Raw genomic sequence first — 18,202 nt, 5'->3', positions numbered from 1 at the left:
GCTTCATGAGCATAATGCAATTTAACCATATTCTTTTGACAGTTTTAAAAGATTGTCATCAAGGAAGTCTTTTAAGAAATTCACAGGTAGATGAAATACTTTTTTAAAAGTACCTTTGCTATTCAGTATCTATTGGAAGTGAATCTGTGGTAAATTTATTTGTAATATTGTGAATTACACTGTAATTAAAAAAATTTTTGTGTTGCTATGCATGATAATCAGATTTTAAATGGTGAGCAGGGAATAAAATGTGTTATTACTAGCAGAACAATGTATATCAAATCTCTTTTTTCTTGTTAAATTTCCAGGTGAAGGAAAGTGGCTGCGAAACATTGACTATTACCGTTTAGATGGTTCTACTACTGCACAATCAAGGAAAAAATGGGCTGAAGAATTTAATGATGAAACTAATGTGAGGTGGGAAACATTTTTCGTTTGTATAGAGAATTAAGAAAAATAATTTTAGGAGTACCTGGGTAGCTCAATTGGTTAAGCGTCCGACTCTGGATCTTCGCTCAGGTCATGTTCTCACAGTTGGTGAGACCGAGCCCCATGTCGGGCTGTGCACTGATGCTGCAGAGATTTATTGTGATTCTCTGTCTCCCTCTCTGCCTCTCCCCTGCTCATGTACGCGCGCTCTCTCTCTCTCTCTCTCTCTCTCTCTCTTAAAATAAATAAATAAACATTAAAAAAATTAAATCTATCTACAGTCAAATTCACTCCTTTTAGTGTATAAGTTTTGACAAATGCAAGATAGAGTCAAGATACAAAATGGTTTCATCACATCTCAAGAAATTCATCTCATATGGCTAACAGAGACATGAAAAGATGCTCAGCATCATTCATCATCAGGGAAATACAAATCAAAACCACAATGAGATACCACCTCATAAGTGTCAGAATATCTAAAATTAACAACTCAGGAAACAACAGGCATTGGAGAGTATGCAGAGGAAGGGGAACACTTCCGCACTGTTGATGGGAATGCAAGCAGGTGCAGCCACTTTAGAAAACAGTATGTAGAGTATAAAACAGTATAGGCACCCCTCTTTTTTTCTGATTTCTTATTCTACCCTTCCTGTGGGTTACTTTTTACCATTTGTGAAATTGTATTTTTATTCATCTATGGTATTTTTTGATCTTTTTATAACTTTCATAGTGGTTGCTCTAAGTATTACATTACATGGACATAATTTATCATAGTCAACTAATGTCATCATTTTACCGTGTTAACTAAGTTTAGAAACCTTATGCCCTTATGTCCCTTTCTCTTCCCCATTTATAATATAATTGTTTTAACTGTTTTTCTCTACATAAATGGATTACCACATTAATGTAATAATTTTTCTTCAATAATTAACTATAACTTAGAAAAATTGGAAGGAAAATTATTTTATTTACTCATATTGTTTGTTTTTTAATTGTTGTTTCTTCCTTCCTAATGTGTCAGTATTTTTTTCTTTTATCATTTCCATTCTTTCTAGAGAAATTCCCTTAGTCATCCTTTCAGAGCAGGTCTGCTGGCAATAAATTTCCCGAGTACCTTCAGAAGAGAATTTCTTGATTTCCTCTTCATTTTTGAAGAGTGTTTTAGCTGGGTATAGGATTCTGGGTTGGCATTTCTCTTCTTTCTGCACTTGAAAAATGTTTTACCACTTCCTTCTGGATTTCATAATTTCTTTCAAAAATACCTGCTGTTTTATGAATTGGGCTTTTTGAATTTCACACAAAAGTGATATCATGCAGTATTTGTCTTTCTCTTACTTATCTCACTTAGCATTATGTGTTCAAGGTACATTCATGTTGGCACATATGGCAAAATGTCCTTTTTTTCTCATGGCTGAATACTATCCCATTGCATATATACCACATCTTTTTTTATCTGTTCATCTGTTGCTGGGCCCTTAGGTTGTTTTTGTATCTTGGCTATTGTGGATAGTGCTGCAGTAAACATGGGAGTGCATATATCCCTTTGACATTCTGTTTTCATTTTTTTTTTGTATATATACCCAGAAGCGGAATTGCTGGATCATATGGTAGATTTATTTTCAAAATTTTGAGGAAACTCCATGTTGTTTTTCATAGTGGTTAAACCAATAAGTAAATGTAGACTACAGTATTATATTATAATCATTAAACTTCCTAGGAGATTAGAACTTAATTATTCCAACCAGTAAAAAGAAAATATTTACATGGTAGAGGTGCTAATTGTTGGTACAGTGCCAATCATATTACAGTATATAAGTGTATCAAATTAACATGTATACCTTAATTTTATACAATATTATATGTCAAATATATTTTAATTTAAAAAATCTGTTTTTAAAATCTTTTTTTCTTGTCAGTAAGGTTCTATTTCTTGCTTATTTCAAGATTTTTTTTATCTTAGTTTCAAAAGTTTGCCAATGATGCTTCTTGGCATGAATTTCTTTGAGTTTGCCCTGTTTGTGGTTCATTCAATTTCTGCATCTGTAGGTTGTGTTTCTTGCTAAATTTGAGTAATTTTCAGCCGTTATTTCTTCAAATACTATTATAGCCCCTTCTTTTTTTTTTCTCTCCTTTTAGTACTCCAGTGATAAGAATGGTAGACAATAATGTTAGAGTCCTATAGGGCCCTCAGTCTCCATTTTGTTTTTCTGTGATTTTTTGTTTATTTGTTTGATTTCTATCTGTTGTTTAGATAGGGTCATTTCTATTGTTCTGTTTTCAAAGTTAATTGAATCTCTGTTCTCTACATTCTACTGTTTAGTTTTTTATTGTATTTTTCAGTTCTAAGATTTCCATTTGGTTCTTCTTTATGTCTTATATTTCTTTACTGAGGCAATTTTTTTTTTCATTTGTCTCAGGTGTGTTAATAACTCCTTATTGAAGCATATTTAGAAATGTAACAACTTTTTCCATCCTTGTCAGACAATTCTGATATTTATGTCATCTTAGTGTTGGTGTCTGCTGATTGCGTTTTTTCATTGAAGTTGAGATTTTACTGGTTCTTGTTAGGACAAAGATATAATTTAACTGGATATTTGCTTATTATTTCATGAGACTGTGGATCTAAATTTTCTGTTATAGCAGGCCTCTTTTGACACATGTTCAGATGGAAGATGAGAGTGGGAGTTGAGTCTACTGACTACATTTCTGCCGATACTATCCTGGCTGGGAGGGTTAGGATTGCCTATTTACAACCCCTACCCATGGGCCTCCACTGACACTGCAGGGGTAACTCATTAACTGGGTTGTGGTATAATTCCTGACTCTCCACTATATATCCTTTGATACTACCCTAGTAGAGAGATATAGGGTTTTTCTTGTAACTTCTGGGTGGGGATGGATGTCTGAGTTCCCTTCATGGTCTTTACTGACACTGCTGGGTTGAGAGGAGGACTGTGTTAACTTAGACTTCTCTGACACCACTCTGGCCATGCCTTGTTACAACTAGGAGAAGGTAGGAGTCTGAACTCCCCACTCAGCCTTTAGTGACAAGGATGGAGGTGCACCGCATTTTTTTTCTGTACTGCTTGACTGCAATTGAATGATTATTGTTTTAAAGTTTTCTGTCTTTCTAGGGTGCCCCTTTTTTTGGTCCTTTGGCTAGAGAGAGCAGGATTTTCTTGGAGACTTTTTTTTTTTGGCAGTATCCACTGGCATTTCCTGATTGCTGGGTTCTTTAGCCCTTGTTTTGGGAAGAAATCCTATGGAACTTAGTTCCATGTTGTTCCTTAGCACCCAAGGTCCCTAGCCAGTCTTTCTCTTCTTCCTCACTTTTCAGAAACTTCTTATGATTGTTTTATATGTAATGTCTAGGGTCTTTTGCTTTCCTTACTGTAAGGAATAGAGAAGAGTATGTCTACTCCCATCTTTCCAGAGTGGAAGTCCAAAGATTCAACTTTTTAAAGATTGTTGTATCTGTCATTTGTCAAGCATATGTATGTGTTTCTGTTGTGTATATGCCCAGAAGTGAGATTGCTGAGTAAAAGATGCATGTACATTCAGCTTTAGCTTATATTACCAAGACGTTTTTCCAAAATGGTTGTACCAGTTTGCACTCCGCCCCCCCCCCCCCCCAGTAGCATATAGGCGTTTCAATTGTTCTCTGTCCTCATCATCACTTGACAATGTCTGTTTTTTTTAAAGCTATTGTGATTGATATGTACTGGTAAGACTTGGTAATCTTAAACTGTATTTCCCTGTTAACTAAATCCGTGGTTTGTAGATTTAAATGTGGAAGCTAAAACAAAAGTTTTAGAAGGAAACAGTAAAGAATATTTTCCTGATATTGCATTAAGAAAACTTTCATGAAAAGGACCCACAAAGTACTAACCGTAAAAGGAAATATTGTTGAGTTGAGCTTCATTAAAATTAAGAATTTTTAGTCATCAAAGGAATTTCATGTTAAAAATGAAAAGGCAGGCCACAAAATAGAAGCTATTTTCTCATTTTCAAAGATACTATGGAAAATCACAAAGAAGACAATAAATGCTATTGTTTATAATTTAGTAACCCAGATAAAACCATGGTTAGAGTTTCTATGCTTATACAAACATATACTTTTGATTTTGTGTTTGTTACCATTTTTTTTACTAAAATACAATTAACATTACAGTGCTTATGTTAGTTTCAGGTGCAGAATATGATTAAACAATTGTATATATTACTCAGTTCTCATCAAGATAAGCATACTCTTGATCCCCTTTATCTAATTTACCCCTACCCCCCCCACCTCCCCTCTGGCAACCACCAGTTTGTTCTCTATATTGAAGAGTCTGCTTTCTTTGTTCATTTTTTCCCTTAAATTCCACATATGAGTGAAAGCATATGGTATTTGTCTTTGTCTGACTTACCTCACTTAGGATTAAACTCTCAAGGTCCATCCATGTTGTCTCAAGTGGTACAGTCTTGTTCTTTTTTAAAGCTGAGTAATATTCCATACCACATCTTTATCCATCCATTCCTTTATCAGTATAGACTTGGGTTGCTTCCATATCTTGGCTATTGTAAATAATGCTGCAGTAAATAAACTTAGGGGTGAATATATCTTTTTGCAATAATGTTTTCTTTTTCTTTTCTTTTCTTTTTTTTTTTTTGGTAAATACCCAGTAGTAGAATTATTGCATCATATGTTAATTCTATTTTTAATTTTTTGAGGAGCCTCCATACGTTTTCCACAGTGTCAGTACCAATTTGTATTCCTACCAGTAATGCACAAGGGTTCTTTTTTTCTCTACATCCTAACACTTGTTATTTCTTGTGTTTTTGATTTTAGCCATTCTGACAGGTGTGAGATCTCCTTGTGGAGATTTGCATTTCCCTGATGGTTAGTGATGTTGAACATCTTTTTATGTTTGTTGGCCATCTGTATGTCTTCTTTGGAAAAATGTCCACTCAGGTCCTCTGCCCATTTTTAATAGAATTATTTGGAGGTTTTTGGTGTTGCTTTGTAGAAGTTCTTTATATAGTTTGGATATTTACCCCTTGTTGGATATGCCATTTGCAAATATCTAGGAGAAGCTACTCTTAATACATAGATCCAGAAAGGACTCTTACCCAGAATATGCAAAGAATTAATAAAAATTAGTAGGATAGAAGCACCTGGGTGGCCCAGTTGGTTAAGTGTCTGACTTCAGATCAGGTCATGATCTCGCAGTTTGTGAGTTCGAGCCCTGCATCAGGCTCTGTGCTGACAGTTCAGAGCCTGGAACTTGCTTCGGATTCTATGTCTCCCCCTCTCTCTGCCCCTCTCATGCTCATGCTCTGTCTCTCTCTGTCTTTCAGTAATAAATAAACATTAAAAAATTTTTAAACAAAATTAGTAGGATAAACCAGCCAATGCCAAAGGAAAGAACTTCAAAAGGACTTTATAAAAGATAGTATTCATATGGCCAGTAAACATACAAAAAGTGCTCATCTTTAGTAATCATCAGAGAAATGCAAGTTAAAAGCATTTTTGAGGAAGATACAAAAGTGTTTCAGTGAAGGGAGGATGGTCTCTTCAACAAATGGTATTGAAACAATTGCATATTCACAGGCTGAAACAAACCTTGACCTAAGCCTCACCCCTATTCAAAAATCAAGCTAAAATGGTTCATAAATTTAAATGTGAAACATTATACTTGTATAAGAAAGCATAGAAGAAAATCTTCAAGGGGTGCCTGGGTAGCTCAGTTGGTTAAGTGCCTGAATCTTGATTTTAGCTCAGGTCATGATCTCATGGTTCATGGGATCAAGCCCTGCATCTGGCTCTGTGCTGACAGCATGGAGCCTGCTTGGGTTCTCTCTACCCCTCTGTCTCTGCCCCTCCCCTATGTTCGTTGTTATTCATTTTCTCTCTCTCTCTCAAAAATGAATAAACATTGGGAAAAAGATATTCAGGAACTAAGTTTAAGCAGATAGTTTTTCAGTCATGACACCAAAGGGATATAATCCTTTGAAGATAAAAAGTCAATAATTGGATAGTTAAAAACTTTAGGGATGCCTAGATTGCTCCATCGGATAAACATTAAACTTGGTTTTGGCTCAGGTCATGATCTTGCAGTTTTGTGGGTTTGAGACCTGCCTTGGGCTCTGTAATGGCAGTGAAGAGCTTGCTTGGGATTCTCTCTCTCTCCCTCCCTCTCTACCCCTCCCCTACTTGTACTGTCTCTGTCTCTCAAATAAATAAACTTAAAAAAAATTATAAAAACAATGTGGATGGAACTAGAGTATACTATGCTAAGCGAAATTAGTAAAAGACCAATATATAACTTCACTCATATGTGGAATTTAAGATACAAAGCAGATGAACATAAGGGAAGCAAAAATAATATAAAAACAAGGAGGGGTACAAAACATGAGACTCTTAAATACAGAGAACAAACTAAGGGTTGCTGGAGGGGTTATGGGTGGGGGAATGGGCTTAATGGACAAGGGGCATTAAGGAAGACACTTGTTGGGGTGCACTGGGTATTGTAGTAGGGGATGAATCACTGGATTCTACTGAAATCATTATTGCACTATATGCTAACTTGGATGTAAATTAAAAATAAATTTTAAAACAGTTATAAAAAAGTAAAATAAATAAAAACTTTGTTTGTGAATGACCCTGTTAAGAAAAGACAGATCACAGACTTGAAGAAAATATTTGCAAATAGCATTTTTTAGTAAGGGCTCGTACTCAGAATATGTAAAGAATCCTTTAAATGTAATAGCGAAAAAACAAACATTTTTCAGTTAGAAAATGGGCCAAGGACTTAAACTGACATTCATTTAAGAGGATCAATGCAGCATGGCAAATAAACACTTGAAAATACATTCATCACTAGCCAATAGGGAAATGTAAACTGAAACTACAACAGGATATCACTTCATATCAGAATGGCTAAAATAAAAAATGGTGACACTGTAAAAGGCTGATTAGGATGCTGAGACCTAGATCTCTCTCACAATGTTGATGAGAATGTAAAATGACACAGCCATTCTTCCTTGAAAACAACTTGGGGGGGGTGCCTGGGTGGCTTAAGTCAGTTAAGTGACCAGACTCCCGATTTTGGCTCAGGTCATGATCTCACAGGTTCTGGGGTTTGAGCCCCGCATCCAGCTCTGCACACATAGAGCAGAGCCTGCTTGGAATTCTCTCTCTCCCTCTTTCTGCCTTTTCCCTGCTTGCTCACCCTCTCTTTCTCTCAAAATAAATAAACCTAAAAATTTTTTAAAAAATAAAAGGAAAACAACTTAGTAGTTGTTTTAAAAAATTAAACAATTAAACATATTCTTACTATACAATCCTGCAATCACTTTTAAAAATTTATGCCAGAGAAATGAAGACTTGTTTTCACATAGAAACCTATACACAAGTGTTCATAGCAACTTTATTTGTAACAGTCAAAAACTGGAAACAACCCAAGTGTCTTATAACATTTGAATGGATAAATTATGTTATATCTATATAATGAAATAGTACTCAATAATAAAAAGGAAGGAACTATTGATATTGATCCAAAGAACTTGGATGGATCTCAAGGGCATTATGCTGAATGAAAAATGCTAATTTCAAAAGGTTACATGCTATATGATTCCTTTCATATGGTGTTCTTTTTATTCTTTTTAATATTTGTTTATTTTTTGAGAAAAAGAGGGGGAGGGGTAGAGAGAGGGAGACAGGATCTGAAGCAGGCTCTGCGTTGACAGTAGAGAGCCCGATATGGGGCTTGAACTCACAAACTGCAAGATCATGACCTGAGCTGAAGTCGGACACTTAACCGACTGAGCCACCCAGGCACACCTCATATGGCATTCTTGATGTAACAAAATTATGGTGGTAGAGAACAGATTAGTGGTTGTCAGGGATTAGGGTTTGTGGGGGAAAAGTATGAATACTAAGGGATAACACAAAAGAGGTTTGTGTTTGTGGTGGTGGAACAGTTCTGTATCCTGCTTGTGGAAATGATTGCATGATTCTACATACATGATAAATTTCATAGAGCTGTATACCAAACAAAAAAAGCACATGTAAAAACTGGTGAAATCAAATAAGCTTGCATTCATAGTATTGTACCAACATCAATTTTCTGGTTTTGACAACGTACCATAGTTATGTAAGTTACTACCATTGGGGAAAGCTGGATGAAGGGTACATGGAAACTCTATACTACTGTTACAAATTCTTGTGATCCTTAAGCTAATTTTTTTGAAGGTTATTAAAAAAAGGCAATGCCATGAGTTGTCAAGGATCTGGAACAGTTAGAACTCTCAAACTGCTGGTGGGAATGTAAATTGGAACAACGACTTAGTAGAACTATTTGTTCAGCTTTAACAGTGCTGTATACGTACCCTATGACCCAGCAATTCTTTTAGATATATACCTAACAGAAAGGTTTACATGTCTTTACCAAAAAACCTTTCCAGATGGTTTATAGCAGCATTATTCAAATAATAGTTAATATTTTCATTGTTTGTATATTTTAATACTGATGTTTAGTGTTAGGAAAATCTTAAAATATCCTGGTTAGCTTATTTCAGTATGAATTTATATACTCCATACTGAATAATATTAACAATTAAATAATTGTAAATTTTTTTTGATCTTTATTTTTGAGAGAGAGTCAACAAGCAGGGAGGGGCAGAGAGAGAGAGACGGAGACACCAAATCCAAAGCAGGCTCTGGGCTCTGAGATGTCTGCACAGAGCCTGACATGGGGCTTGAACCCATGAGTCTTGAGATTAGGACCTGAGCTGAAGTTGGGCGCTTAACCGACTGAGCCACTCAGGCACCCCAGTTGCAAAATAATTCTTAATACTACTTGTTCATTTACTTGACTTTATTTTTCTTTTGGACGCAAAATCAAACAATTTTACATTCCCACTTATATGCTTTCAAAAATCAGAATATTTACCATGTAAATAAATACCTCTATTATTGCAAATTAGACTGCATACAATTGTTTATATGTTTTTTTGTCTTGTAATTGCACTCCTTTAGTGCAGTGGCTGGACATTTTTTCATTTTTTTGTATTAGCAGTCTAGCTCAGAACTTGGGATGCATAGCAATTTGATAAAGGTGCTTATTTAAGCCCCTTCAACTCTTCATTACTGGGTACATACCAAAGAGTTTTGAAGTTCTCTACAAGGTTTCCTGTTTTGTGTGTGTGTGTGTGTGTGTGTGTGTGTGTGTGTGTGTGTGTGTGTGTGTGTGTGTTTAACCTACATAGTTTATGCCATTCTTGTATGCTTGATCCTTTCACTGGTGCAGAATAGATATAAATAACAAGAATAATTTTGGAGCCCTAGTTGCCAATGATCCCTTAAATATGTCCACTAAGTAAAAAAAAACAAAAAAAAAACAAAAAAAAAAACCACAGTTTGTTCTCTGTAATGAGTATTATAGATAAGTATAAAGAAGGAAGTAATTATCAGGGTGGCTCAGTAGGTTGAGCGTCCGACTTCGGCTCAGGTCATGATCTTGTGGTCTGTGAGTTCAAGCCCCACATCGGGCTCTGTGCTGACAGCTCAGAGCCTGGAACCTGCTTCAGATTCTGTGTCTCCCTCTCTCTCTGTCCCTCCCCTGCTCATACTCTGTCTCTCTCTCTGTCAAAAATAAATAAACATTAAATAAAATTTAAAAAAAAAAGAAGGAAGTAATTATCACTATTCCATGACCAAAGAGAACTACTGTTAACATTGTATGTATGTATATGTTTTAGTTTCTAGTGCAGTTGAAATTATACTTAATAATGTTCTAGATCTTGCTTTTTTCACATAACATAATAAAGATTTTTTAAAAAAATTTTAATGTTTCATTTATTTTTGAGAGAGAGAGAGAGAGAGAGAGAGAGAGAGAGAGAGAGAGAGAGAGACACACCAGAGTATGAGCTGGGGAGGGGCAGAGAGGGAGACGCAGAATCCGAAGCAGGCTCCAGGCTCTGAACTGTCAGCACAGAGCCCAATGTGGGGCTCAAACTCGTGAACTACGAGATCCTGACCTGAGCTGAAGTCAGACACTCAACCGACTGAGCCACCCATGTGCCCCTAACATAATATAGATTTTTATTGGTAATGTAACTCATGGAATAGCCAGAGTGTAATCTAGTCCTCTATGTTGTACATATTTTTTATTTTCAACCTTATGATCTTATAAATAACAGTGTGAATGAATATATTATCTTCCATTTTTGATAACTTCTGTAGCTTGTATTCTTAGACATGTAGTAGCACCAATTCCATATAAAACATGAAGTTAGTACCTGTGTTGACTCTTTCCTGTTTTAAATTTTGAGCTTCTTTGCATTTTAGTTTATAATACTGTATAATCAGTATGGCATTTTAGTTACAAATTTCCCTTCATGAAATTATAGAAAGTAAGGCTTGGTATTTAAAGGCATTTTGTGGAGAATTTTGAAAGTTTATTATATTCCAGGGGTTTTCTCACTCTTAATTAGTTTGGCCAACAGTAAATTATATAGTCATCCGATGGAATATTATTTAGCTACCAAGCCTGATGTTTACCGAGAAAGTTGAAGAAATACTCATAATATAAACTATATACACAGATATTATCATGTATGTGTAAAGCCAAAAATATATGTGATTATAAAAAAGAAACCCTAGGAAATATTCCATGATTTGGAATGGAGGTTGTTTCTGGGGAATGGAACTATTTTTTTTCTTTAAATTTGTTTATATTTTCAAAAAATGTCGTATAAAATCTTCCTTAAGTTTGTTTATATCAAAATAATATATTTACAAATTTAAAAAAAGTTTTATAAGGCTTGAGATCAAAATCAGTCCCTTAACCAACCCCTTCTTACACATGATACCTCTCTGCAGGTAACCAGTTTCAACTCTTGGCAATTCTTCTGGTATTTACTTTCATATATCCACATTACAATCTAAGGTGGGAATTTACACACACACACACACACACACACACACACACACACACACACTTTTCCTCATTCATTTTCCCAACATATTGTCTTGTAATATTTGCCTAAATGAGTCTGGAAGTATTTGCTTTTTTGTGACTATGTAAATATTCATACATAAACCACTTAAAAAACTGTGATTATTTTTCCCTTTTTAATGCACATATTTATTTTTGTTCAAGTAATTATTTCTTTTTTAACATTTGCTTAGTTTTCTATGAACCTGTCAACTAATTCATTTTCAAATTCTCAGCAATATAAATTCTTGTGTTCCAACACAGAATTTTTTTTAACACATCCTCACATCCTTCTTGGAGCAGTCTGTTTTCTTGATTCTGTTTTAGCTACTGCAGTATTTTGCATCTGTCTAACTTCTCTCCCTGTGTTCATTACACTATATTTATTATAATTGCTTATCACTCATTCCTACTACACTTAGTTCCTTGGACACTGTCCTTCATTTTGATGTACTTAGTGCTTGCTCATAACAGTACCGAACACAATAGGACTTTTGAGTTATATATACATGGATTTTCTACATTTACTCAGAATCTACAAATGCTTTGAATACATAATTTCCATATTTGTCTTTAACGTGATTTCCATATTTATCTTTATTCCTATGAGACTATTTGATTTTCTAGCAATAAGATTCATCTTGCATGTATAAATCATCAGCCTGACTCCTTAGACATGTCTTTATTTTTTTCAGTAAGTGAGAAATGAATTCTTTGAACTTCTAATTGTTCAAAAAACTGCCTTAGGATTAAAAAGTCATTTCATAATATCTGTGAAGTGCTTATTACTAAAGCATTTATTCATGTTTTTATTTTCAGAGGACGATTGTTTATCATTTCCACCAAAGCAGGATCTCTTGGAATTAATCTGGTAGCTGCTAATAGAGTGATTATATTTGATGCTTCTTGGAATCCATCTTATGACATTCAGAGTATATTCAGAGTTTATCGCTTTGGACAAACTAAACCTGTGTATGTATATAGGTTCTTAGCTCAGGTAGGTTTGTAATTTATAGTTTCTTTTTCATAGTGAAAGGTTGGGTGAAACATAATATTTTTGGAGTGCCAAACATATATGCATTATGAAGAGGCAAATGAAATTGAGAACATCAATCCTATACTATATATAATGCAGCAGAACTCAATTTTGGCCTCTCATGATTTTCTGTTTTGTAGTTCATCCATGTCTATAATGTCACCTTTCTCAGTTTGAGATGGATTTGCATGGGTAAACTGATTTAGAATTTTCTTGCTTGTTTAGGAAAGTTAAAAATTTATAGTTCTTTTACTTAGCATACATAGAAAAGCAAATAAGTAAATCTAATTTGCTTATAGATGTAAAGGTCAAATAATTATTGTTTTTAGTGGCCACCAGATACTCTCTTAATTTGAAAATATGGGTAAATAGGAAGAAAAAGTTAACTTACAATAATAATGAGTCATTACAAAGAATAATACTTTCTAGGAAAGAATATTAACATTATTTCCTTTATAAACTCAGATATTAAAAAACAGAAACTTAAATTTAAGAAAAATAAGTAAAATTAAAGAAGTACAAGGTGATACAGATTTATGGAATCAAGCAAGTTGCCTTTTAACTGGTACATCTGTTTTGGGAACAGATGCTGTTCTCTCCACCTGCCTCCAAATCTGGGCTTCTGAACCAGAGACTGGGTTTTATTGGTAGATTGATCCTTGCTCATTTGATCTTCTCTAGTACATAATATTATTAATTGGCAGACTACACTATCACCCCTTTCCTATCCTTGAACTAAAAGCTCTTTTACATTCTAGTTTAAAATGCTATATATGTAATAGATGTGGCATTTTAGTTATTAATTTTCTGTCCTGAAATTATGGAAAGTAAGACTTGATAGAAAGGCAGTGTGTAGTGATTGAGAGCTTATTACATTCCATTGAGAAGGAATTAAGCTACTCTCTTGTATTATTTTATAACCCTCTAAAATCTTATTTCATGTACTTCTTTATTTCTGTGTTCTGTTTACCCTGGTGTTTAACTACACCTCTACTTCCACCAAGTACAGATATATATAAAGCAAAACATGAATGTGTATTGGTCAGATAATACAGAATGATTATCAATAATGTAGTTTTCTTTTTTGTCAAGGTAAACTGCAGTGAACAGATGAAATCTCTCATGAATTAAGCATTATTGCTAATAAAACTTGCTTTATGGCAGTATATTATTACGAAGTTTTGCTCTTTTGTATTAACCAGTAATTATATTTCTCCTTGATTAAGTTTCATGTGTACAGAAGTTGCTTATTTGTATATTGTTCCTTCTTTTTACAAGGGAACCATGGAAGATAAGATTTATGATCGTCAAGTAACTAAGCAGTCACTATCTTTTCGAGTTGTTGATCAGCAGCAGGTCGAGCGTCATTTTACCATGAATGAGCTTACTGAACTTTATACTTTTGAGCCAGACTTATTAGATGACCCTAATTCTGAAAAAAAGAAGAAGAGAGATACTCCTATGCTGCCAAAGGTAAACATCTTTAGATTATTAGCTTAAAAAAAAAAAAGCCCACCATGGACTAAAGGTATTTTACTACTACTATGAAAGTTAGTCATTTGAATAAGGCTAGATTTCAGAATTTTCCAAAGAGAATAAAATTGTATTTAAATGAGAGGGTGCTTGGTCAGTTCTCTACATAACACCACAAAAAGATCGTGTAATCTGAAATACATATTTAATGCCAAATAAAAAGTTCAGCTCTGTAAAAAAAAAAAAAGTTACGGAGTAGAAACCTTAAAGGAAACAGTATGTTGTTCTTCTAATAATCTCCAGTAGAGGGCATACATAATTTCAATATTTCTATATGAAATTTAATGGTCTTTTCTTTAACATTTATTGCTGTCATATAGCGGTTAAGAATCAGCAAATAAAGGTATATCTTACTTGATATTTTTCGCTGTCATAAAGCAAGTAAGACTTTCACACTTGGAAAAGGATACTTAGAGGTAATCTTGCCAAGCCCTCTTATTTTATATAAGTGGAGAGAAAGCTAGGGTCAGAGATATTCAGTGACTTGCTCATAGTTTCCAGCTATTAAGTGGCAGAATCAGGAGTAGTATCTACATCTGTCTTCTGGTCCATTGTTCTTGGATTTAAAAAAAGACATTATTTAGATCAATATAGAAATGTATTATAATGGTAGATATCATTTTGACCCTTTTGAATGTAAGACAAAGCCATATGTTCTCTGATATAAAGTGATCTAAATATATTTAAACCTATTCTAGTTCATCTAAAAAGCTGTTTTAGGGGGTGTTGTTGGGGGGTTGCTTTTCCTGTTGTCTTGGTTTCAGATTCAAGCACTTAATGTTCCCTGTAGTTGTTAAGAGAATTGGGAAAGCAGCTACCAGGTTATGGTATCACTCTACCAAAGTCACTTTAGTCATTTGTGTATGTGTTACCTCATAAGTATCTTAGCTTTTCATACAGTTGGACACATTTAATGAAGGCAAAAGATAATAGTAATAAATAACTCTCTAATGCTAACATCAGTGATTTCTCCAGTTAACTTTTAATGTACATGTCAATTCTTAAGTAACATGAACATTAAGCATTTGTAAATTTTTTTTAAATGTCTTTTGTCTTTAAATACTTTGTTGTTCTAATCAGTGAACTACTCTTCCATTTAAAGTTCTCTGGTGGGGTGCCTGGGTGGCTCAGTTGGTTGAGCGTCCAACTCTTGGTTTCGGCTCACGTCGTGATCTCACTGTTTGTGGGTTTGAGTCCCGCATCAGGTTCTGTGCTGACTGCATGGAGCCTGCTTGGGATCCTCTGTCCCTCTCTATCTGCCCCTTGCCCACTTGCTGGCACGCTCTCTCTCTCAAATAAATACACTTTTAAAAAGTCACTGGTAGAACATTTATGAAAGAGTTTTTGTGACAGTGTCCATCAAATCTCTTTGATAATGGCATAAGGCCACATGGGGGTTTGAATCTAACATTTTTTAAGTTAACATTTAAAATACTTCATTAAAGAGTATTATTTCATTTTCATGTTATGAAATATTAAATTGATAGTGATTTGGCTTTCTAAATTATGTTATTATAGAACATCAGTAGAATTCTTAAATAGTCTTTGGAAAATTTTATGCACTCATTTTTTTTGTATATCTTTAAAAACACACAAACACAGGGGCACCTGGGTGGCTCAGTCGGTTACACGTCCAACTTCAGCTCAGGTCATGATCTCATGGTTCGTGAGTTTGAGCCCCATGTCAGGCTCTGTGCTAACAGCTCGGAGCCTGGAACCTGCTTTGGATTCTGTGTCTTCCTCTCTCTCTGCCCCTTTCCCACTCCTTCTCTGTCTCTCAAAAATAAATAAATGTTAAAAGCACAAACACAGGGGCGCCTGGGTGGCTCAGTCGGTTAGGCGTCCGACTTCGGCTCAGGTCATGATCTCACGGTCCATGAGTTTGAGCCCCACGTCAGGCTCTGTGCTGACTGCTCAGAGCCTGGAGCCTGTTTCAGATTCTGTGTCTCCCTCTCCCTCTGTCCCTCCCCTGTTCACGTTCTGTCTCTGTCTCAAAAATAAATAAACGTTAAAAAAAAAATTAAAAAATAAACACAAACACAAATGGCATCGTACCATATATCCTCTTCTGCAACTTGTTCTTTTCACCTAAGATGTTTCTTGACTATCTTTCTATATTGGTATATATACCTCTACTTTTTAAAAATCAGCTGCATAGTGTTCACTTGCCTTGATTTGTTTAACTCTTGTGTCCCCAACAGCTTTCTTATTAGTTACTTAATTCTGTATGGCAAGAAGTATTCTTTTAAGGACTTGCATGTATGTTTATAATTTTAAAGATAGTGAAGTTTCCCTTTTCAATTTGAGAATGATTTTTGTCTGATTAGCATCGTTCTTAAAATTACACTTTAAGCTTCAGCTTTTATAAGAAGTGCATCATGTTTAGTAATATTTCTGATAGGAAGCAAACATTCCACTTTGAAAGGGAGTAATTGCTTTGAAGTTATTCGTTATGTGGTAAATTTCTGATTATGGGAATATTTGTTTAATTTGATAAACATTTGGGGCACCTGGGTGGCTCAGTTGGTTAAGCCTCTGACTTCAGCTCAGGTCATGATCTCACAGTCCGTGAGTTCGAGCCCTGCATCGGGCTCTGTGCTGACAGCTCAGAGCCTGGAGCCTGCTTCAGATTCTGTGTCTCCCTCTCTGTCTGCCCCTCCCCTGCTCATGCTCTGTCTCTCTCTGTCTCAAAAATAAATAAAAACATTAAAAAAATTTAATTTGACAAACATTTATTGATTATTAGCTGATTTTGAGGTGTACTGTGAGGGTATACCAAGACCAGCAAGATATCGTCTGTACTTTAAAGAAGATTTAAAAAATCCTGCAGGAAAGGAATGCTATTTAATTGTTGTAAGATGTCTGAAAAGAAACCATCTGTTTTATAACTTGGTACTCTGAGTTGTTGAAAGTATCATGCTTTTTCATTTATAGACTTTACTTACTGTATTTTCCTTTTTTAAAAAAATGCTTATTTTTGAGAGAGAGAGTGAGTGAGTGTTGTGGAGGGGCAGAGAGAGGGAGACACAGAATCTGGAGCAGGCTCCAGGCTCTGAGCTGTCAGCACAGAGCCCAATGTCGAACTTGAACCCACAAGCCATGAGATCATGACCTGAAGTCGGACACTTAACCAAGCCACCCAGGTGCCCCCTGTATTTTGCTTTTGATGGTATAACCCTTTGCCTAAGAACAAAAAGGAAAAAGAATATTGACTCTCCCACAACTCTTCCCAAAAGGAAAATAACAGTTAACTTTTACTGATTTCTTACTGGGTTTCATACTGTGTGCTAAACAGTTTGTTCAGATTATCTTCTTTAATCCAGCAGCAATTGAAAAGCCAATAATGCTGTTTTCATTTTGGATGGGGAAATTAAGGTTTGGAGAGGTTATGTAACTTATTGAAGTTTACACACGTAATTAGTAGCGAAGCTGGTCTTCAAGTATGCCCAACTTGAAAGCATGGAGTCTTAATCATTATATACTTTACTGCCCCCCATTAGAAATTAGAATGTTAAGTCCAAGTACATGAAACAGGGCAGAGGACCTAGGATTCCTAAAATCAGATGGCATTTAGAATGCTTTTATTTTATTTTGTTTTATTTTATTTTATTTTATTTTATTTTATTTTATTTTATTTTATTTTATTTTATTTTAAATAACACTGGATTTTAAAATATAGAATTCTTGGGGAGCCTTGGTGGCTCAGTCGGTTAAGCATCCAACTTCAGCCCAGGTCATGATCTTGCAGTTTGTGAGTTCGTCCCCACGTCAGACTCTGTGCTGACAGTTCAGAGCCTGGAGCTGCTTCGGATTCTGTGTCTCCCTCTCTCTCTCTGCCCCTTCTCTGCTCATGCTCTGTGTCTCTCTTTCAGAAATAAAAACATTAACAAATAAAAGAAAATGTAGAATTCTTTCACAGTTAATACCATTGTGTAATGTAACTATTGAGATTGTATAATATAGCGTTTAGCTCATGGCTTGTGAAGTTGTAAATTCCTCAAATTTATAGAAAGCTTTAAAGTTTAACTTTTCTCATACATATTCATTATTTTAGGAGATGGAAGTTTAGGGAGAATGTGACTACCCAAGGGTACATGACCAGTGTTAAGAGCTAGAACTTGAACTTAGCAGCTTTCAAATTGCATATTCCAAGGAGCTTCCAGTAGAGTAGCATAGGTGCTCCAGTGCCACCATGTGGCTGAGTAGGGGAAGGCTAGACAGG

At 35.0% G+C, this 18,202-nt stretch overlaps 1 protein-coding gene across 10 annotated transcripts in view; it reads left to right on the top strand.

Annotated features, from left to right (window-relative positions):
* Window positions 1–18,202, top strand: part of ATRX (ATRX chromatin remodeler) — a 312,306-nt gene that overhangs the window by 269,824 nt on the left and 24,280 nt on the right. For all 10 annotated transcript variants that reach the window (XM_045051014.1, XM_045051016.1, XM_045051015.1 and 7 more), the window contains 3 exons: window positions 309–417; window positions 12,231–12,408; window positions 13,726–13,920. In XM_045051014.1, coding sequence (XP_044906949.1) covers window positions 309–417; window positions 12,231–12,408; window positions 13,726–13,920 — 482 coding nt within the window. The remainder of the gene's footprint in view (window positions 1–308; window positions 418–12,230; window positions 12,409–13,725; window positions 13,921–18,202) is intronic.

This window comes from Felis catus, chromosome X, assembly GCF_018350175.1.
Source record: "Felis catus isolate Fca126 chromosome X, F.catus_Fca126_mat1.0, whole genome shotgun sequence".
In the NCBI taxonomy this organism is placed as follows: domain Eukaryota; kingdom Metazoa; phylum Chordata; class Mammalia; order Carnivora; family Felidae; genus Felis; species Felis catus.
The sequence above is the reverse complement of the archived record's forward strand: the minus strand, read 5'-3'. Positions and strand labels throughout refer to the sequence as shown.